Below are 18219 nucleotides of genomic sequence, written 5' to 3' on the forward strand. Positions count from 1 at the left end.
AGTTTTTTTATAAACGAAAATGATAAACCAAGCTAGACGTTTGACAAAAATGGCAGCCTCCACACGTCTTAGTTTCATTCATATTATTTTTACCTGTATTTCACTCTGTGCTGCGACGAAGCAATCGTTTTACTCGTTTTCGGTTCAAAATTCAAATGGAAATAGCCTTCCGCTTGAAAATTATCTAGGAAAGGTTCGTTTTATTATTTCAGCAGTTACCGGAGTCCTGAAACAGTGCTTTAAAGTTTTTTGGGGGTATCAAGTCAACTCGTCCCCGATTGGGTCATTTTGTCCCCTAAAATTGGTCATTTTGTCCCCTAAAATTGGTCATTTTGTCCCCGTCATGATAAAATTTGGTCAGCTCGTCTCCCTCAAGTTGGGGGACAGGGGTTTCTAAAAAAAATTAGAATAAGCCTACTTGTACAGACAACTTGTCAATAGCGGGTCACTAATATGAAATTAGGTGCTACCTAAAGGCAGAGCTCCCTTGAAAAATCACAAGTGCCCCTTAAAAATTAAAGGAGTAGTGTTGGAATTGTCTGGAATTATGGATTCGTTTAGGAAGTTTATGTTCTATTTAAATTAGATCTATTAAAATTATAAGTATTGATTAATGATAATTCATGATTTCTGAATGTATGTTTTAGACTGCATCAAATTTAATTCTTGACATGTGAAATACTCGAAAGATATTCTATATATAATTAAAAGAAAGTTTGATATAGATTAACATCTGCACGAAAAGAAAAAAACGTATTTGAATAATTTCTGTTTTAAAACGTACTGCATCAACAATTTTACATAAATTATTATCATACTGGAAACCAGTCACAAATGATAACTCCTTCAAATTGAAAAGCTTCAAACCTAACAGAATCTCATTAGGACAATAGCCGAAAGAATTCTGTCTCTTTGCGTGTGAATGTTTGACAATGAGGACTTAATGTAAAAAGTTAATGTTTCAATTCCAAAGTTAATAGAAATTAGAATTTACGTAATCCTGGAAATGACTATAATTGTAATTCTTTTAAATGTCATTATTGTCAAATTTAGGTTCTTTCTGAAAGGAAGAATGATTGTGTCCAGCTTTCAGTCAAAAACACTGCTATAATAGACGCCTGGTATGGGAAAATTACAATCATTTACATGACTATACAAAGATTGTTTTAAACCCAAAATACTAGCAATTTTTAAAAATTAATGATCAGAATTTTACCTAGAGAAAAACAGTGTTTGCCGAAATTCTCGATTCATCGCCAATAATTTTAGCTTTTTTTTATCAACTCTGGTCAGTGATTTTAAAGCTAACGGATGAAATATATGCGAACGGGGAAAAGAGCATTATTTTCTTTTCACATTTCGATGCCTGTATATTTTGATCCTAAAGCTTTCTTTTTTTTTTTTTTTTAAAGTTATGTCTACTGACTACTGCACAGACACTACATTGGAACCTGACATCAAAACTAAACACTTGTTGAATTTCACAATGGATTTAGTTATACAATATTTTCAAAACTCATAATAATACAAAAAAAAAATTGAAATAAAAAAGGAATAAAAAAAAAAATCTGGTCCAGGTGAGGATCGAACTCACGACCTCTAGTTTACAACGCGAACTCACTAACCACTACACCAATGTGTAGTTATGACGTTATTACGACAAACATAAGTATATATAATAAAGTCCGGTAATGGCAGCGTGACAAAAGTCGTTTCAACATGAAAATATTGTATTTTATTTCTTTTTTCTTCGTAGAAAACGTATTTAGCACTAATTTTTTATTATCAAATGCGCATTTACATTTTTATTCAATATTCAAAGCAGTAAGCGAGACGCTTTTGTCAACCGTAAACAGTAAGCGTCTACTGACGTCTTTACTGATTAATTACTATGTGCATAGTGCACATGAAAAAATCCGAACAACACCGATTCCAAAAAGTACCACGAATTTTCAACTCGATAGTATACACAGTTAGATCTCTCTATTCGTTTTCTTGTTCATACGTCTAACCGTAATGCAACGCTGTCGGCGCCGCTTTGCGGCGCCGGTAGTTCTGCTATCAACACTTTTAGCATGTGGTGAAGAATGTTTAGACTTTCATGATATCTAAACTTACTAACACTTAAAACTATTGCTCACATTCATTTAAATGTTTTATTTATTTGAATCTATCATTTATGTCTGAAGTTATGATGAAATATTTAAACCTGTCCGATTCACCAATAGGGGGTCACTTTTGCCAATAAAGGGTCACCTAGTTTATCATTTTTTCTATCCATTTAAAACAGTCTTTTTTCTGACAATACATGACTGTGGTATTGGAAATAAACATTTCAAGGCAGAATATAATGAGAATCAGTATGTTTACATTTCAAACAGGAGATACTAGGTAAAAGGAATATAGCGCTAGTTTTCACAGTTGTATTTCTAAGCATAATTAGCACCAACTATATCTAAAACAAAACAAAAGTATTGATGCACAGAACCTTATTCATTTATCTAAATTTGCCAGTTCAAACCATTATTACATCAAATCAACCATTGATTTGTATTTTTAAGCAGAATAAACAATCTTTTGATTATCCCTGATATGGGTGACCCTTTATTGGCTAAACGGCCGCCTCTGCTTGATGGCACTTTTTTTCATCAAAGTCAATCTTAACTTCATAATCATATTATTCCTATGAAAGTGTGTGTTTCACTCTTCAAAATGGTACCAAATTTGTGTGGTTTTATCTAAGAAACTGTGAGGTATGCTCAAAAATATTCTACTTCGAAGAATTCAAGAGTGCTAAAATCCAAGTCAGGAAACATAGTTGCAAGAGTTATCTATTCATGGAACTCAAACTCATTAGATTAGATCCATCTTCTTTTGTGTAATAATTGCTAAGTGATAAGTTTATATTACTGGATACTTAAACATTGTATACTCTAATATGTATTAGAGAGACTCACATTTTATTTTCAAGTGACCCGCTATTGGCAGTGATTCTCTATTGGCGAGTTGACTGTACTGATGATAAACCCGGACAGATGATAAAGTCGACCACCTTGGAAATATTCATTTGCAATCGGTTCTTTATAAAATTGAATACACCATCTAATAGTTTTCACTTACAACTCCAGTTGGTGTAAACAAAAACAAAATTGGTAAATATTCTGTATAAATAAATGACTTACATTTATCTGTATAAAAAATATTTATCCAAAATTGTTGGGGAAAAGAGTGTTTTTTGCGCATGCTCACTGTCGACACTTTAAGGCCTGACATTGGGTCATTTTTGATTTTCATTACTTGATCAGGAATGAGTATTGCAGCTTTTTGGAGAAAGTTTCAGTATAATACTACGGAGAAAATTTTGTAAATGACAAAGTGGTCGAATTTATCATCAGTCAACGTTCGTACAGTCCCCATTTTACAAACCCCTTTCAAGGCCTCACTTCATGTGAGTTTGCTTACTAAATATAAATTTGAATTATGTAAAGTTTTCAGCAAATGTTAAGCTTTATTTTGATACCGACCATTGATTACAATTTGCAGAAATAAAAAAGTTACAGGTAAAAAACCTCATTTTTTTGTCCGGGTTTATCATCAGTACCAGTATACCTATAAAAGTTACAGGTAAAAAACCTCATTTTTTGTCCGGGTTTATCATCAGTACCAGTATACCTATATACTGGTATTGATGATAAACCCAAACAGAAAATGAGGTTTTTTACCTGTAACTTTTTTATTTCTGCAAATTGTAATCAATGGACGGTATCAAAATAAAGCTTAACCTTTGCTAAAAACTTTACATAATTTAAATCCAAATTTAGTGAACAAACTCGCACGAACTCACAAAGTGAGGCCCTGAAAGGGGTATGTAAAAAGGGGACTGTATGAACGTTGACTGATGATAAATTCGAACACTTTGTCATTTACAAAATTTTCTTGGTATTATTATATTGAAACTTTCCCCCAAAAGCTGCAACAGTCATTCCTGATCAAGTAAAAGTTACCAAATGTCAGGCCTTCATGTTTCAACAGTGAGCATGCGCAAAAAACACCCTCTTCCCCAGTAATTTTGGATAGATATTTTTTATACAAATTTATGTAAGTCACTTATTTATACAGAATATTTACCAATTTTGTTTTTGTTTACACAAGTTGGTGTTGTAAGTGGAAACTATTAGATAGTGTGTTCAGTTTTATAAATAACCGACTGCAATCGAATATTTCCAAGGTGGTCGACTTTATCATCTGTCCGGGTTTATCATCACTACCAGTATACTAAAGATATTAAAGGTCATTAATCACATTAAAAGTCGTTGATTGGAAGGTGTAAATGGAATTTAATTGCATGAGAAGTTTTTGATTGACTGAATGAAATGTGTTAATAGTTGATTGAATTTAGGAAACTATTTGTTATAAAGAAGTTTAATCTTATTCAAGAGTTTGAAAATAAGCAGCATCAAAATTTAATAAGAACATTGAAAAAAATAATCATGTTGTAGCACACTTACAAAAAAACATATAGAAAAAAAACCGGCTCTTTGTTAGAGCGATCATTTTTGAAGCAAAAAAGTTCTTAAAACAAATGAAAACTTATGTATATTTTTAGCATTAAATATACTTATTTGAAAAAAAAAAACAACATATTTTGATTTTTTTTTTCAAAAATACGTTTAAAAAAGGGGGACGAAATGACCAACTTGAAATGGCCGAGGGGGATGAAATGACCAAATCGGGGACGAGTTGACTGTAAATCATTTAGGGTATAGCGGATTTTAGGGTATAGAGGATAGGTTGATAAATTTTCTATTCAGACTTGAATTATTGTATAAATTTTCATATCATTCTTTTACTGGCATGCAGACAGACATTCGGACTTACATTTTAAATGTTTGCTTGTTGTGTTATTAGCTAACCTGTCACAAAGTGACAAGGTGAGCTTTTGTGATCGCGCGTCGTCCGTCCGTCCATGCGTCCGTAAACTTTTGCTTGTGACAACTCTAGAGGTCACATTTTTGTGGGATCTTTATGAAAGTTGGTCAGAATGTTCATCTTGATGATATCTAGGTCAGGTTCGAAATTGGGTCACGTGCCATCAAAAACTAGGTCAGTAGGTCTAAAAATAGAAAAACCTTGTGACCTCTCTAGAGGCCATATATTTCACAAGATCTTCATGAAAATTGGTCAGAAGGTTCACCTTGATGATATCAAGGTCAAGTTTGAAACTGGGTCACGTGGGGTCAAAAACTAGGTCAGTAGGTCAAATAATAGAAAAACCTTGTGACCTCTCTAAAGGCCATATTTTTCATGGGATCTGTATGAAAGTTGGTCTGAATGTTCATCTTGATGATATCTAGGTCAAGTTCGAAAGTGGGTTACGTGCCCTCAAAAACTAGGTCAGTAGGTCAAATAATAGAAAAACCTTGTGACCTCTCTAGAGACCATATTTTTCATGGGATCTGTATGAAAGTTGGTCTGAATGTTCATCTTGATGATACCTAGGTCAAGTTCAAAACAGGGTCATGTGCATTCAAAAACTAGGTCAGTAGGTCTTGAAATAGAAAAACCTTGTGACCTCTCTAGAGGCCATATATTTCATGAGATCTCATGAAAATTGGTCAGAATGTTCACCTTGATGATATCTAGGTCAAGTTCGAAAGTGGGTCACGTGCCATCAAAAACTAGGTCAGTAGGTCAAATAATAGAAAAACCTTGTGACCTCTCTAGAGGCCATTTTTTTCATTGGATCTGTATGAAAGTTGGTCTGAATGTTCATCTTGATGATATCTAGGTCAAGTTCGAAAGTGGGTCACATGCCCTCAAAAACTAGGTCAGTAGGTCAAATAATAGAAAAACCTTGTGACCTCTCTAAAGGCCATATTTTTCATGGGATTTGTATGAAAGTTGGTCTGAATGTTCATCTTGATGATATCTAGGTCAAGTTTGAAACTGGGTCAACTGCGTTCAAAAACTAGGTCAGTAGGTCTAAAAGTAGAAAAACCTTGTGACCTCTCTAAGAGGCCATACTTGTGAATGGATCTCCATAAAAATTGGTCAGAATGTTCATCTTGATGATATCTAGGTCAAGTTCGAAAGTGGGTCACATGCCATCAAAAAGTAGGTCAGTAGGTCAAATAATGAAAAAACGTTGTGACCTCTCTAGAGGCCATATTTTTTCATGGGATCTGTATGAAAGTTGGTCTGAATGTTTATCTTGATGATATATAGGTCAAGTTTGAAACTGGGTCAACTGCGATCAAAAACTAGGTCAGTAGGTCTTGAAATAGAAAAACCTTGTGACCTCTCTAGAGGCCATACCCTTGAATAGATCTTCATGAAAATTGGTCAGAATGTTCACCTTGATGATATCTAGATCAAATTTGAAACTGGGTCACGTGCCTTAAAAACTAGGTCAGTAGGTCAAATAATAAAAAAACCTTGTGACCTCTCTAGAGGCCATACTTTTCATGGGATCTGTATGAAAGTTGGTCTGAATGTTCATCTTGATGATATCTAGGTCAAGTTTGAAACTGGGTCAACTGCGTTCAAAAACTAGGTCAGTAGGTCTAAAATTAGAAAAATCTTTTGACCTCTCTAGAGGCCATATTTTTCAATGGATCTTCATGAAAATTTATCTGAATGTTCACCTTGATGATATGTAGGTCAGTTTCGAAACTGGGTCACGTGCGGTCAAAAACTAGGCCAGTAGGTATAAAAATAGAAAAACCTTGTGACCTCTCTAGAGGCCATATTTTTCATGAGATCTTCATGAAAATTAGTGAGAATGTTCACCTGTATGATATATAGGTGAAATTCAAAACAGGGTCACGTACCTTCGAAAACTAGGTCAATAGGTCAGATAATAGAAAAACCTTGTAACCTCTCTAGAGACCATATTTTTCAATGGATCTTCATGAAAATTGGTCAGAATTTTTATCTTGATGATATCTAGGTCAAGTTCAAAACTGGGTCACATGAGCTCAAAAACTACGTCACTATGTCAAATAATAGAAAAAAACGACGTCATACTCAAAACTGGGTCATGTGGGAAGAGGTGAGCGATTCAGGACCATCATGGTCCTCTTGTTTTTCATATGTCATCAAATGAAAATTGAAGCTATCCTCTACTGACTAAATCAGTGTGTATGTAAAAAACATATGTGAATGAAAAGTATTTGATAGACTTAAAAAGCTGAATGTTTTTGAAAAGAAAATACATTATTATTCTGATTTATAGTAAAAAATCTTTGCAAGTTTGTTTAGATGTGGATTTTAAACTGATAATGGAAAAAATGATCAAAGCTATCCTGTACACCCTAAATCAGCGCACATGTAAACAATGGCATGGAGAGAAAAAACACATGAATTTCTATTAAAAGCTGAATGTTTTGAAAAGAATAGCTGTTTGATATACAGAAAAAACTATTAAATTTCAGTTCTTTGAATTGGAATGCAGGAAAATTAGTTAGCTATCCGCTATACCCTAAAGCACTATATGTGATTGTGAGATGACCATGCCAAAAATTATAAGGTAGTAGTACACAGTCTGAAAATCTGTTACTAGACCAAAGTGTATGTTCTTTGGTGCATAAGGTCGGGTCAAAGACACTTGTGGTGTAAAGTAGTCAAACTAATTGTACGCGAGACACGATTCATAACTTTAATCTTGATCATGACATCACAGTACATTAGGGGTTCTAATTGACCAATTAGAGAGCTGCATTTTCGAGTACCTGCCAGTTTCCACTTGGGTATAACGAAGTATATTTAGATTATATAGCATTACGCCTCATTTTGCATCATTACTTAGATAAATATACATTACTGTATAAAGGCACACCATATTTACAATGAACATATAGTGACTTTAGAAATAAATGTCACACTATTTTAGAAATCAAATTAAGATTTTTCACTGCACATGCCCCAAATGATGCTACAAACAACAAAACTTTGAAATTTCATTGAAATATAATATCGTTTTAATACCTTTATTTTAGTTAAAAGTTTGAGATTTTACACAGGAGTCTATGATAAAGTCTGAGTAAAATGTAATCATTACCCAAGTGAAATAAGTATCATTCCGCAATGTTTTGGACATGTTAAAATTATGAATATTTTGATAAATTTTTGCACAGGTCAATATCTCTCAGCGATTCGGATTTCGCCCAGAGGCGATAATTAGGCGAAGTGGCCGACTTTATAGCGACGATATCGCTCAAATTGCCTTGTAGGATGATCTCTGCTCCTCCACGTACAACAACCCACTGGATTAAAGTCAAAACGTACTCAAACCAAAATGTACCCAAAATAAAAAAGTCAAAATGTACCCACAAAGTGTCAAAATTAAATGCTATGTTTTTTTGCAAAAATAAACACAGAACTGAATTTTGAATAAAATGAAATATTATAAACTGCCAATTGGCTGTTTTCTAGAAGGAAACAGAATTTTACGCAAGTCTTGATTGTTTTCAAGTCATGAAATTTCCTACATGTCAATTCTTACTGCTTTAATGCAGGATTCTGTTTTGATCTATTCAGTTATCCCATCAATTAAATGTCATACTATTGTCCATTCATTGTCTTGATTTAATCTTTATTGTCTTTCACTGTTTTTATCATGGACTTCGTGAGATGTAGCTATTGTAACTAATAATATAACAAATATTGAAATTTTAAGTAGTTTTCACGGTACATGTACAAATACAAAATATTTGCTTGCAAGGTGTCAATACATGTATTTCAGAATTTTAGGTTTGGACAGCGACAGTCAAAAGTTATCAAGCTGTCACAAAACGTCCTATTATTTGGACTAATGAGTGCTGGCAAGTGGAATTTTACACCCCTGTAAATCAATGTTGTCTGTAATATGTGATATTAATACTTTATTTTTTAACTTCAATAGACTTATGTCTTTTAAAATTACTAATAAAGATATTCATCTTTGTTTCACTTCCTGGTAATTTAACAAATGAAGATAACATATCTGATAAAGGTTTCGGCGACATATATGATTGAATGCATGGGCCAAAGTTACGTACAAGTGAATGCAGTATATTTTAATAAGGGTTCGAGTCTTACAAAATGAACTACTGTAACTTTGTAAGTTAAGAAGATCACAATTCTGTATTGCAATGACTGAAAAATTATAATCATTAATTGAACCACTTGGTCACATGCTAATTTTGCCATTTTCAGCACATTTATGCTTATCACACCGCACATTATGTAATGCAATGGGTGCTTTATTATGAATTTTGATAAGCCATGCATTAATGATTAACACAGTTTAAAAATAATACCAAAAAGATTTGAAATGTAGAAGTTTAATCAAGACTGTTGAGCGACACAAAATTAGGCAGTTTTACAAGGAATCAATGAAAACCTTACATCTTTTCCGTGATCAAATCTTGGAACTATAGCAACATGTCTAAATGGAAACACACGTATCACTAGAGCTAAAACTCTGTGCTTCATAAAATGGAAAATCACAACAAGTCCAACCGAGTCGAAATCCTTGCATATAAACACATTGTCAGCTGGAATATACATCACACAAAATATATATGGACTTGGTTCAATATTCTGTTGGTCACAAGAGACTTCTCCCCACTGTCAATAGTAACAGCCATGCAAGAAAGATTGGATTGGTACTCCCTTGAACAGAGGCAACTATTAAAATTCCAGTCAGCAGCTGTATGGATATATTTTTGAACTTGCTTGTTTGCTATTTGCAGTGTAATTATAGGAGTATTGATAAATATTCTTCCAATTGTTTTTCAAAATTACATAAATGTGGTTTTCAAAAAGGTAATCTGACAATAGTTCAAGAGACTGGAAACATTTCTTGTTGTATATTAACAGAGCATACATCAGTTTCACCAACAGCTCTTGTTCTAATTTAAGGTTACCCTGGTAGTTAATGTTGCCTCAGAGTGTGGATTCACAGATGGACATTACAAAGGATTGATAAGACTGAAGAATATACTACAATCCACTGGAAAGTTTGAAATTTTAGCTTTTCCATGTAATCAGTTTGGTCAACAAGAACCTGGAGTGAGTATTCTGCTGACTGCTTGATAATTTGATTCTTCTTTAGAAAACAGTGACTTGTAGAAAGAGCTAAACCAGAAAAATTTAAAATGTTAAAATGTAAATATTTACTAAATATAGATGTTTGATAAATGACAGTCCTCAACCATCAGAATTGTTTGATTAAGTAATAAAATTTGATTGTATTTAGGTGTTTCAGCTTTAATTGTAGGGGAGCACAAAACTACACCAGAGTAGAACTACCAGCCACTGTATGCTAGGTCAACATTGTCCTTTTGGGCAGTTCAAATATTGGCTTCTGAAATATCTTTTTTTTTATCTCCAAGGCCACTTGCTCTGTTAGCACTAGTTCAGTGTATTGGACACATTTTCCCTGGAGATTTTAGGTTCAAAAGACACCAGTGTAACTTACAAAGTTGTGAAATGACCTTTTCATTACACACTAGTACTTAGTTATCCCCCGCCGATGAAATCAGGAGGGGGGTATTGAAATGGCGTTGTCCGTGCGTCCGCAGCCATATCTCAGTAACTAGCAGGTAGAATTTCATGAAACTTGAAATAGACATGAACCAACATACTGCGATGATGCCTGTCAAGTTCCTTTTTTGATTGGTCAATTTTCCTTACAAATATTACCCTTGATTTAATGAAAAATGCCCAAAAATGTCCGTCCGCATCCATTTCTCAGTAACTATCATGTAGAATTTCATAAAACTTGAAATAAACATGCACCAACATACTGCGATGATGCCCGTCAAGTTTTTTTTTTTTTGATTGGTCAATATCCCTTAGAGTTATTGCCCTTGATTTAATGAAAAATCCACGTCTGCAGCAATTTCTCAGTAACAAGCTGGTAGAATTTCATCAAACTTGAAATAAATATGAACCAACATACTTCGATGATGCCTGTCATTTTTTTTTTAATTGGTCAATTTTCCTTTAGATTTCCGAGTTATTGCCCGTTAATTGTTTGAAAATCTACAGATTTGTACATAACAAACCAACCAATTGGTAGAATTTCATTAAACGTCATTCTTTTCCATGAACATTTATTATAAACATGTGAAGTTGTGTACCCACACCTGGTCACCACCTTGCCTTGGTCACACCCCCTCAATTTTTCATTCCTTTTTTAATTTTTTTTTCAAACATTCCATGAATATTTATCAACATGCAAAGTTGTACCATTCCCCCACCTCACTCCTCCACCCAGTCATGCCCACCACCCCAAGCATGCATCCCCTCGCCCTCCCCCCACCATTTATTTAATTTTCCATCAATATTTATAATCAACATAATTATGATGTTTTGTACAGTCACCCCCCCCCCCCCCCCCCCCCAAAAAAAAAAAAAAAAATAGCATTCATTTTCTGTTAAATTGATTTTGACTAATGAAATTATTTGCCTCTCAGTAACATCCTTAACTTTTTGCCGGATATACTGTTTTGCCGTTTCTCACCACAAACCCTTTTGGCGGGGGATACCAATTCTTCGCCTTTGCTTGTTTTCTTAGGAATCTGGCAGAAAAATGACTAGAAAAACAAGGATGCTATTAAACTAAAAATTCTCAGATTTACACAGAATGTTACTAAGCATTAGGCATATATTTTCCAGGGGTAGTTTGCTTACAGACCTCATTGGATCATAAAATAATGTGCCCATAGTTTTAAAGAAGCTGCATATTCTCAATGACTGTCTTAAATCCACAACTTTATTTTTTGTTTTTATCACTGCTAAATTTAGACAGATTTGAATGACATTTTGGGACAATATTTTATGATTATTTTATTATGATAAAGCATAAGAAAGATAACAATCAGAAGTAAACTCATTTACTGTAAGAGTTACAGTAAGAACATCAAAAGTTAAATAATTAGTAAATCCCAAAGGACAGCGGTACACTTTGAGAATATCAAATTGATGAACTTCACATTATTACCTATATACTGATTTTGAGCAGCCTTTTGTGAAGATGGAAAAACCCTCAATAGTTTCAATATCAGCATGTAAATTTCATATCAGGTTTGTGACATCACTATAAATTAATGGATGACATGATGTCAGAAAGTACGTTAATGTCAATGATTTTCAAATTGGCGCCGCCAAACAAGCAAAATTTGTATCATTTTACAAGTGAAAATGAATATGCAACAAAATGATTATAAGCTTTGCGTCAAGAATTATCCACTCATTTTTAGCTCGACTATACGAAGTATGGAGAGCTATCCTACTCGACCTGGCGTCAGCGTCCTTCCGTGTCCGCACTTTGGTTAAAGTTTTGATGCACTTTCTCTTTATCTTTGTTATTACTTGATGGATTTACTTCAAACATAAAGTAGTTGTTCCTCATCATCACCCACATCATATGGCACAAGGGTCATAACTCTGGCACCAATTTTTCATGAATTATCCCCCTTTTTACTTAGAATTTCAGGTTAAAGTTTTGGTGCACTTTCACTTTATCTCAGTTGTTACTAAATGGATTTGATTCAAACTTAAAATAGTCATTCAACATCATCACCCACATCATATGGAACAAGGGTCATAACTCTGGCACCAGTATTTCATGAATTTTTCCCCCTTTTTATGCCCCCGAAGGGAGGCATATTAGTTTTCAACTGTCCGTCCGTTCGTTAGCTAGTTCGTTCGTCACAACGTTAACTTTTTGCATGAAGGCACTTTACTCACGAACCACTGCACCCAGGACCTTCAAACTTCACATGCTGATAGTACTTATTGAGTACACCACCCCTACTGACTTTGGGGTCACCAGGTCAAAGGTCAAGGTCACAGGGGCCAAAGTTAACTTTTTGCATGAAGGCACTTTACTCGCGAACCACTGCACCCAGGACCTTCAAACTTCACATGCTGATAGTACTTATTGAGTACATCACCCCTACTGACTTTTGGGTCACCAGGTCAAGGTCACAGGGGCCAACGTTAACTTTTTTCATGAAGGCACTTTACTCGCGAACCACTTCACCCAGGACCTTCAAACTTTACATGCTGATAGTATTTTATGAGTACACCAATCCTACTGACTTTGGGGTCACCAGGTCAAAGGTCAAGGTCACAGGGGCCAACGTTAACTTTTTGCATGAAGGCACTTCACATGCGAACCACTTCACCCAGGACCTTCAAACTTCACATGCTGATAGTACTTATTGAGTACACCACCCCTACTGACTTAGGGGTCACCAGGTCAAAGGTCAAGGTGCTGCGGGGGCATTTGTCACCATTAGTGACAGCTCTTTTATGCCCCCAAAGGGAGGCATATTATAGTTTTCAACTGTCCGTCTGTTCGTTAGTTAGTTTGTTCGTCACAATGTTAACTTTTTGCATGAAGGCACTTTACTCGCGAACCACTGCACCCAGGACCTTCAAACTTCACAAGCTGATAGTACTTATTGAGTATACCACCCCTACTGACTTTGGGGTCACCAGGTCAAAGGTCAAGGTGCTGTGGGGGCTTTGTCACCATTAGTGACAGCTCTTGTTACTTATAATTTCAGGTTAAAGTTTTGGTGCACTTTCACTTTATCTCAATTATTACCAAGTGGATTTGATTCAAACTTCAAATAGTTGTTCAACATCATTACTCATGTCATATGACACAATGGCCATAACTCTTGCACCAATATTTCATGAATTGTCCCCCTTTCTACTTAGAATTTCAGGTTAAGGTTTTGGTGCACTTTCACTCTAACTCAGTTATTACTGAATGGATTTGATTCAAACTTAAAATATTGTTCCACCTTACCACCCACATCATATGACACAAGGTCCATATCTCTGGCACCAATTTTTCATGAATTATGACCCTTTTACATAGAATTAATGGTTAATTTTGATGCATTTTCACTATATCTCAAGTTATTACAAAATGGATTTGATTCAACATGACACAAGGTGCATTACTGTTGCACCAATATTTCATTAATTATGCCCCCTTTTTGCTAAGAATTATACTTAATATTAATGTTTTGATACACTTGATCCTTATCTCTCTTATTACTTAATACTTTTGACACAGACTCAAGCTATTATCCAATATTTCATCCACGTTGGAGTCATTAAACTCTCATTGACAGCTCTAGCTTCATCAAATGTGCCCAGTTTTACTATCCAGCATCAAAATAGTCGAGCGCGCTGTCTCCTGTGACAGCTCTTGTTTGTTGTTGCTTTCTTTGTGGATTAATATTGTGCCGCTAATGTTGTGCAAATTCTCCATTGCAGAACTTGTGCATATTTCTGGATACAAATTTGATAATCTAGTAATGCACACTGACAGAAAAGAATCTGATGTCAGCAGGGATGGGACAGATTTCTGACTATAGCTGAACCAGGCCAATATAAATATAATATTATATTTCAGATAGTTAATTATTTCAATTTTAGAGTAATGAGGCCATTCAGAGGTTTGTGAGGGAAATTTACCATGTCAATTTTCCAGTATTAGGCAAGGTAGATGTACTAGGAGAGAATGCTTCACCAGCCTGGAAGTATCTGACCTGTATGTTCACAATTTTCACACACAAACATCAGTTGACAGTATTGTATAAAGTTAAACTGCTAGTTATGGAAGTAGGCTGTTCTTGCTTTTTTTTAGATTTATTTATTTTGTTGGGTTTAACGCCGCACACACAATTATAGGTCATATGGCAACTTTCCAGCTTTGATGGTGGAGGAAGACCCCAGGTGCCCTTTTGTGCATTATTTCATCACAAGCGGGCACCTGGGTAGAACCACTGACCTTCCGTAAGCCAGCTGGATGGCTTCCTCACATGAAAAATTCAACGCCCCGAGTGAGGCTCGAACCCACATAGATAAGGGGGCTTTTTTTAGAATCAAAATTATAATATATTTAAACACTGAATCTGTTATACACCATATGAAAATATTTCTAAATAATATTATTGTGAAATTATTCTGCAGACAAATAGGAGTAACTATAAATTATATTAAAACATGTTTTTGCTGTATATTATTTCTTAATTAAAACATAATCATTAGAAACAAAGTCTTAAAATCAGCAGGGACAGGAATATTGAAAATTTACTGATATTTTGCTTATCCTGAGCATTTGATTTGAATTGTTTCTCTGCTGTACATTTCTCTATAGCTATCAGACTGCTTAAATTTACAGACCTGCTGTTATACTGCATCAAGCCCAAGGAAATTGACATTGTTTAGACTTGAACATCAACAGATACCGGTACTGTTTAACAAAGTATTTTTTGTCCAGTTTACCATTCTCAATTTCTGTAATTTGCTTTGTATATATTTGTACATGCAGTTTTGTCAGAGTTCCAGAAATTGTCCTGTTTTTTTGCAGCCTCATTTGGGTCAGTTCCTGACTGGAACTTCTGGAAGTATCTAGTAGATGAGAATGGACATGTGGTAAATGCTTGGGGACCAAGGACAGCTGTGGAGGATATCTTCCACGAAGTTAAGGAGAGTATAGATAAGATTGGCTACAATAAGCCACAATATCAGGGCCACCAACATGACGACGAGTTATAAGCATCACTGTGGTTACAGTGACTAGTGTACTCAACATGACAATGGGTTCTTTAAAAAATCACTTTTGGGCTGTATTGGCTAGTGATGTGTACCTGAAATTTAGACGAAAAAATTATGGCAAATTGAATTCTGCAGGGTGTTTTCAGGTAGTTGTTCTTTTTTGTTAAACTGATTTGAAAAAAAAACACAAGTTTTAGTTATGGGAGTCTGTTGGAAAATTACAACACAAAGAAATTCATACATTGTAGATTTTAATGAAACTTCTCACAGTTGTAAATTAACATATTGTCTCTCTCTTTGTTAAATAATATATTAGTTCCTTTATAGTGAAGGTTTTTTTCATGTCATTTCTTTTGGTTGTGTGAAAGACAAGCAGGTAAATATCATTATTTTTTTCTCCATAAGGTTGATGATGGAAAACCATCTGAAAATGCTTGACTTTGCCCAGGTGCTCAAACTGCCAGTTGTCTAGTGAGAGATGTTGCAATGTTTTTATAAACAGAAAATCTGCTGTTATATGTTATATTTGTTAATAGTCATATTGTGTGTAGCAAATTGGTGCTTTGTAAATTACCTATGCAAGTGTGCTAAATTTAGACATTTTATATATGCAAGTGTCTGTATGAATTTCTTTTGAATTTATGATCTTGTGTATCACCTGTTTTGCAGTGTTCAGTATTAATATTTCTCTTGTTTTAAATACTACTACATTCATGGGAAAGTGGTGTCCAGTAAATAAATTTGTTGTGTTATGAACTTTTACATCTAATGTTATGTCCTGTAGTTTACATGTAAAAAATGAGAATGTTTTATAGTGTTTTTAATGTTCAGATTTTCAACCATTTTTATACGCACATAAAATGTGATATATGAGATGCACAAGCAGTTCTCAATTAATGTTCACAAAACTTGGTCATAATGTTTACTGGCATAATAGCCTCGCCTAGTTCGGTAACCAGCTGGATACTCCCTGTCACTCATTAGTTGTAGTCTTTGACTTATAAATTAATAGTGTCCACTTCAAAAATCTGAGCAGTTCTTATGCAGTGTTAACTCAAAATAGAATATTTATTGACCTCTTATCTTGGGCAACTTTGGTAACCAGTCAGACAGTCTTTGTTGCTGTGGAATAATGACGTACTGTTGAATTAGTCAAATACAGAAAATTGAAACTGGTTTGCACAATAAGAAGAGTATTTCAAGTTATAAGTGATTTGCTGTGAAAGACGTATATATTGTGGCAGTGTGGCACTTTTGTTTCATAGAAAAAGTTGTTTTAATGAGTTGCAATCATTTAATGATATTTTGATAGATGATTTTATTGCTCTTATGCTTGAAAATACATGACAGTTATAATGGCATTGTGCTTTGCTGTTGGATTAAATCACTAATTAAATGTTTTAATTATTTGTTTTCAAAATGGTGTATAAAAATGAATTCACAAAATGCACCAATTCCTCACTAGGCTTGTTTGTTGGTCAGTCAAAGGACTTTTTTTTTCAGATTTACTGAGTTTTCTCATATAGGCTGAGTTTCTCTGTCCTATAGACAAGTTGTGATTCCTATCTCTTGGGCATTTGAAAGCAGTATTTTAAATTAATAGTTGATTTAAGAAATAATTTATAGCAAAAATGTGCTTTAACACTATTTATGCACGATGGGTGCTTATACCTCGGGCGTAATAATTTCTCGAGGGCATAGCCCTCATGAAATTATTTGTACAACTTATTACCACCCGAGTGTATAAATAGTGTTAAAACACTGTTATGCTATAATTATTTCGATTCTAATGTGCCCTTAATCTAAAACAGTAGATAAAATATAGAAACGCTCTTTCTTGGTCGCAACAAAAACTTTGACATCACCGCACGTTAACGTGACGTCATTCTAGCGCAAGAGTGTTTTAACAGAGACAAGCATAATTACTAGAATAGGTATTAATACTGAAGAAGGTATTATTTTATTAGATATATGCATTTAGGCAACCAAGAAAAGGCAACACAATCCAGCTGTTTAAGTCAGGTGACTGCTAAAGACAAGTTTAAAAAGTCAGTTTCGTAAGTTAACTGAATTGTTGCTTTCAAGGCAAGTAGCTGCTTAATACAGGTGCTGTTATTACTGCAGACATTTTAAATTCCTGTAAAAGGTAATTAATGTTACTATCTTTTAATCATATAAGTATTTCAAGATGATTGACAAAGGAGAATGCATACTGATTTGTCTAAAGGGTAACCAGATTTACAATTTGGTAAGCTGTTAATTGATTAACCATTGATATTCCTACATTCATTGTTTAGTTATAAAGGAGGTTTGATTCTAAAAGTTCTTGTATCATCCAGTATGGAATATATTGTATCCAGTAAGGGAATTGGATGGTCACCTGGTACAAATGCAAATTCCTGATTGGAAAAGAAAAATAGTTGTAGAATCAATGAAAATTGTAGTAGAGATATACCAATCTGTGAAGTTTTTTTCCGACTTTTACCTCCAATGTGCCAAATACAAGCCATTATCTTAGTCCCTTAATATGTCCACTTTAATGTGTACAGCTAGGTAGAATTGAGTGTTATTGTTTGGACAAATTATGGTTGTATTTTATATTTAATTTTTACATTGTCAGTCATTGATATATGTGACGCACCATGA

At 34.3% G+C, this 18219-nt stretch overlaps 1 protein-coding gene across 2 annotated transcripts; it reads left to right on the forward strand.

The window, feature by feature from the left end:
- Positions 1-10: 10 nt before the first annotated feature.
- On the forward strand, positions 11-18199 carry LOC123525929 (glutathione peroxidase 7-like). Of its 2 annotated transcripts, XR_008370091.1 has the most exons (5): positions 11-193; positions 9904-10053; positions 14449-14563; positions 15386-15719; positions 15979-18199. XR_008370091.1 is itself a non-coding variant. In XM_053537827.1 (4 exons), exons 1-4 carry the CDS (start codon positions 20-22, stop codon positions 15571-15573), a joined length of 627 nt encoding a protein of 208 aa, XP_053393802.1. In that variant the 5' UTR covers positions 11-19; the 3' UTR covers positions 15574-18199. The 2 variants fall into 2 exon arrangements, 1 of the variants encoding a protein (XP_053393802.1); XM_053537827.1 differs by having other exon boundaries at positions 15386-18199.
- Positions 18200-18219: the final 20 nt, after the last annotated feature.

The sequence above is a fragment of the Mercenaria mercenaria genome, chromosome 3, assembly GCF_021730395.1.
Source record: "Mercenaria mercenaria strain notata chromosome 3, MADL_Memer_1, whole genome shotgun sequence".
NCBI lineage: Eukaryota > Metazoa > Mollusca > Bivalvia > Venerida > Veneridae > Mercenaria > Mercenaria mercenaria.